This window comes from Ochlerotatus camptorhynchus, unplaced genomic scaffold, assembly GCF_037179485.1.
Source record: "Ochlerotatus camptorhynchus isolate MF236.1 unplaced genomic scaffold, CSIRO-AGI_Acam_v1.1 ptg000201l, whole genome shotgun sequence".
NCBI lineage: Eukaryota > Metazoa > Arthropoda > Insecta > Diptera > Culicidae > Ochlerotatus > Ochlerotatus camptorhynchus.
In genome coordinates this window covers 914,387-919,235 of record NW_027040691.1, presented here as the reverse complement: position 1 = coordinate 919,235, position 4,849 = coordinate 914,387, and the positions used below count along the sequence as shown (strand labels likewise).

The 4,849-nt window shown below is 41.6% G+C and overlaps 1 protein-coding gene across 1 annotated transcript; it reads left to right on the top strand.

Moving 5' to 3' along the window:
- Positions 1-477: 477 nt before the first annotated feature.
- LOC135702849 (uncharacterized) lies at positions 478-2,076 on the top strand. Its single transcript, XM_065223890.1, has one exon. It carries the CDS (start codon positions 478-480, stop codon positions 2,074-2,076), a length of 1,599 nt encoding a protein of 532 aa, XP_065079962.1.
- Positions 2,077-4,849: the final 2,773 nt, after the last annotated feature.

The window sequence follows — 4,849 nt, the reverse complement described above, 5'->3', positions numbered from 1 at the left end:
TCAAGCGCTATTAGAAACATATCCTCCGTCCCACAAGAACAAAGTAGACCTCCAGCTGGTAATCAGCAACAACCACAGACACAAATACCAAACCAGAACCAACAAACACATGCTCACAGCGCTCACCAGTCTACAAGTTCTCTTCCCTTATTACACTCGCATAACACTGCACCACTGTCCACCACAAACCAACCATGCCCAACCCAGAACACTATCGCGCTTCCAACCAATACACTATCCACACAAGATATTCTACTGTCCACCGCCATTGTGTGTGTTAAAGATAGTTACGGTAACTCACGACTAGCTCGAGCGTTACTAGATTCGTGCTCGCAATTCTGCTTCATGACGACGAACTTCTCCAGTAAACTCAAGCTTCGAGCTTCACCTGAACAACTGTCAGTCCAAGGAATCGGTGGTTCAGTCGTCGTAGCGCGGAAGGTAGTTAAGGCAGCAGTTCTACCTCGCTCTCAGGAAATGTCATCGTACCGTGAGGAGATGAATTTCTACGTTTTGCCGGAGTTAACGGCAACCTTGCCTGCACGAAGAATCAACGTGAACCACTGGACGCTCCCGACTAACATCAGCTTTGCGGATCCCCAGTTCCACGAAACTGGTCGCATTGATCTGATAATCGGAGCAGAACACTACCTCAATCTGCTCTCTGACGGTCGTGAGAAGGTTGGAGATGAAGGCCCTACACTGCAAAATACAGTCTTTGGATGGGTGGTTTCCGGTCGAGCAGCCGATCAACCAGGCACGATGCATCGCACATTATCGTATTCGTGCACACTTGCAAACCTGCAAGAACAGTTGACGAAGTTCTGGGAGATAGAAACCTGTCGTTCCAGTAGTAGTCAATCGGTAGAGGAGACGGCGTGTGAAGCATTCTTCGATCAAACAACCACTCGTGATGATGCAGGCAGATTTATCGTCGCACTTCCAAAGCGTGAATTCATCATCAATCAGCTCGGCGAGTCCAGAAACATAGCGACAAGGAGATTTTTGGGCTTGGAGAGGCGATTCCAGTTGAATCCCGAGTTGAAGGCAGCGTACGCAGATTTCATCCACAAATACGAGCGACTTGGTCACATGGTGCAAGTTCCGGACGTCGAAGAGCAGTTTCCCGTGTACTATCTTCCCCACCATGCAGTTTTCAAACTGGATAGTACAACAACGAAGCTACGTGTCGTTTTCGACGCGTCCTGTAAGTCCAGCAGCGGTGTATCGCTCAACGATGCGCTAATGGTTGGACCTGTAGTTCAGGAGGATTTGATCGCCATCACACTCCGATTCCGTTTGTTCCGCATTGCCATTGTAGCGGATGTGGAAAAAATGTTTCGGATGATACTCATCTATCTACTCGACCGATGCCTACAACGGATCGTCTACCGAGATTCCCCTGACGGACCGATCCGAACGTACGAGTTAGCTACTGTCACTTACGGGACTGCATCTGCACCATACTTGGCGACAAAGTGCTTACAGCGACTGGCAAAAGAAGGAGCTCTCACTTATCCTCGCGCAGCTAAGGTGTTGAAGGAAGATTTTTACGTCGATGACATGCTGACTGGAGCGGACAACGTCGACGAAGCGAAGCAGCTGGCAAAGGAAATGATCACGCTAACTTCATCAGGTGGATTCAACCTGCGAAAGTGGAACTCCAACTGCAAGGAATTGTTAGCCGAATTGCCATCCGATCTCCTCGATGATCGTGCCACTTTAGAGCTTGATTCCTCAACTTCACCAGTGAAAACTTTGGGGTTACTGTGGGAGCCGCATTCAGACAATTTCCGATACCATTCTCCTAAGTGGGAAAACGAAGCAGTGCTCACGAAACGCGTCGTTCTCGCAGAAGCAGCTCGCCTGTTTGACCCGTTAGGATTGATGGGTCCAGTTGTCGTCATTGCCAAGATATTTCTCCAAGCATTGTGGAAGCAGCAGTGCGGTTGGGATGATCCACTGCCCGAAGCGATGCAGAACTTTTGGCAGGAGTATAAGATGAATTTGACAGCCCTCTCGTCGTTTTCAATTTCTCGAATTTTAGATTTTTTTCTCAGAACACCTTGGAACTGAAATTCCCCTAAATTTTCAGAAGAATTTCCTCTGTATTCTCCAGAAATTCTTACCGAAATGAGCTTGAAGTTATCCTCGGAATTTCCTTGAAATTTTCCCCAACATCCCTTTGGAATTTCATTCAAAATTTGATTATCTCGGTATTCCTTTCGAAATTATTTTGGAACTATCTGCAGGATTCACTAGAAATTATTCGCAGAATTTTCCTGGAATCATCCCCAGAAATCATTTCTTTTGAAACTTGTCTTTAGAATTCAATACCCTTGAGGTTCTTCTCGGAAGTCAAGTTTAAGTTGTCCGTCCATTCACCAAAACGTTTAAGTTTTTTCTACCAGAAATGTTCAATAAAGCTTGACCCTCAATTCACCAGAACTGTGCAAAGTTTACATCAGGAATTTTCAATTCAGCTATCGCCTCCATGTAGCAGATTGTTGCAAATCTTGCACCATAAATTTTCAATACAACTTGCCCCAGAAATTTTTACACCAGAAAATTTCAATTGACCAGAACGATGCAAATTTTCCACCGTTAATGTTCAATAAAAATTGTTCTCCAATCTTCTGATTGGTGCAGATATCCTTTTTCCATTTTCCACCAGACATTTTCAATATAGTTTGCTTTTCCTATCATCAGAATGTAGCAGGTTTTCCACCAAATAAAGCTTGCTCCTATTTTCAGATTTTTCAACATAAATTTTCAGTAAAGCAGCTTCCCTCCAATCATCAGAATGGTGCAAGTTTTACACCAGAAATTATTATTAAAGTTTGTTCCTCTATTGAGCAAAATGATGCAAATTTGAGACCGAACATTTTCCGACAAGCTTGCCCATCCGTTCAACAGAACGGTGCAGATTTTTCTACAGTAGTTTTCAATATAGCTTAATTTTAAATAAAGCTTGTGCCTTCATTTACCAGACCAGTGCAAGTGTTCCACCAGAAATTTTCTGTTCGTTTCATTTATCAGAGCGATACAAATTTTGCACCAGGAATTTTCAATAAAGCATGCTCCTCCATTCACCAGAACGGTGCACCAAAAATGTTCAGTGAAGTTTGTTTCACTATGTACCTTTGTGGTGCAATTTTCAGGCTTTGCCTCTTCATTCATCAGAATGGTGCAAATTTTCCACCATAAATTTTCACTGAAGCTTGCATTCATCAGAACGATGCAAATTATGCACCAGAAACATGAATAAACCTTGCTTCTACATTCACCACAGTGTTGCGAACGTTCTACCAGAAATTTTCAGTTAAATGTGCACCACCAAATGTTTTGCGTGATTCAATTTTTCCACCAGAATTATTCATTGATGATATTTTTACCCCAGAATTATTCAATAAAAAGCTTTTTCTACAATTTATCACAACGAAGGTGAATTTTTTCAACCTTAAATTTACCCTCTTCTTTTAACTCTTCATGAACCTTTTTAAAAAAAAACAAATCACTCCAGAATTTTTTTTGTATGCGCCACTGTGGTGCAATTTTTGACCAAAAATTTTCATTGAAGTTTGTCCATTCATGCATTGTTGTGGTGCAATTTTCAGACACCATCTCAAAGGAATGGATGCGATAAAAGGTTTTCAGTGCCCTTATAGTATAAAATGAAGTTATTTACCTGCAAATCAAGTTATCAATAAATCAAGTTATTTTATATCATAATTTGAAAATGTGGAAATAAACATCTTATATATAAAAGGAGGGGCAATTGCTCCACCTTGCCCACCATGTGCACGCCAGTGGCCGCCCCTAACATGGAGAACAGACGCTCGGGTTTTGTAAGCCACATCCTCCGAAAAGGATGCAGCTCCCCCTTCCCTGTCAGCATTAATCTTGGGAACAAGTATTTTGGACGTTTAATTCGCTAACACCACCCAGTCCATCATCTGTCTCACTAAAATCAATACGCCCCTCAATAGCGCCGAAGATATTTTTAGTTGGATCGCCCCCCTAATGAAGAGATCTGTGCACACTAGAGTGATGCAAAATTTGAAATTTTCGCTCCACAATACTTAAACGATTCCAAATCTGATCCTGACTAACCTCTCAAAATTTGAACTCATTTGGTGAGAAACTGAGATGGCACAAACCATTTGAAGTTTGTATGGGAATTACTATGGTAAAACCAAGATTTCTGTTCATGTCTATCTAATAATTCACCATATCGGTTTGCTTCAAAAACTTTCAACTGTACTTGTAGGAAATTTTCCCAGCTACAACTTTGCTGAAGACCATTTTTTGATTAAATGCAAGGATCGAAAGTTATCAATTGTTCAATGCGCTGATGTCTTATGATCATGCTCAATCAACTGGTCAGCAGGCAACATTGGTGTTTCTGGGGCGTTGAATAGGACACAAAAATCATGGCTACTATGTCACACTGCAAAATACAGTGTTGCCTACAGAGCAGCTGCTTGATCATGTCATAAGTTTACCAATCTCTTAAATAATTAATAACTTTCTTCTGTCTCGTTTTACATAGAAACGATCTTGAGCAAAGTTGTAGCTGAGAAAATTTTCTGTAAGAATTGCTATCGAACTGTTTCGCAGCTCAATATGGAAAAAAGACTAGAAGGCAATGAACAAAAAGTTGAGATTTCCCATAGTAATTTACATGTAAACTTCAAATGGTTTGTGCGAATTCTGTTTTTAACCAAATGAGTTGTAACTTTTGGAGGCTAATCAGGACCCGATTTGAAACCACTTAAGCACTGTGGAGCGAAAAAGTCAAATTTTGCATCAGTCTAAGTGCACACCTATGGTTGTTACACAGTTGTTA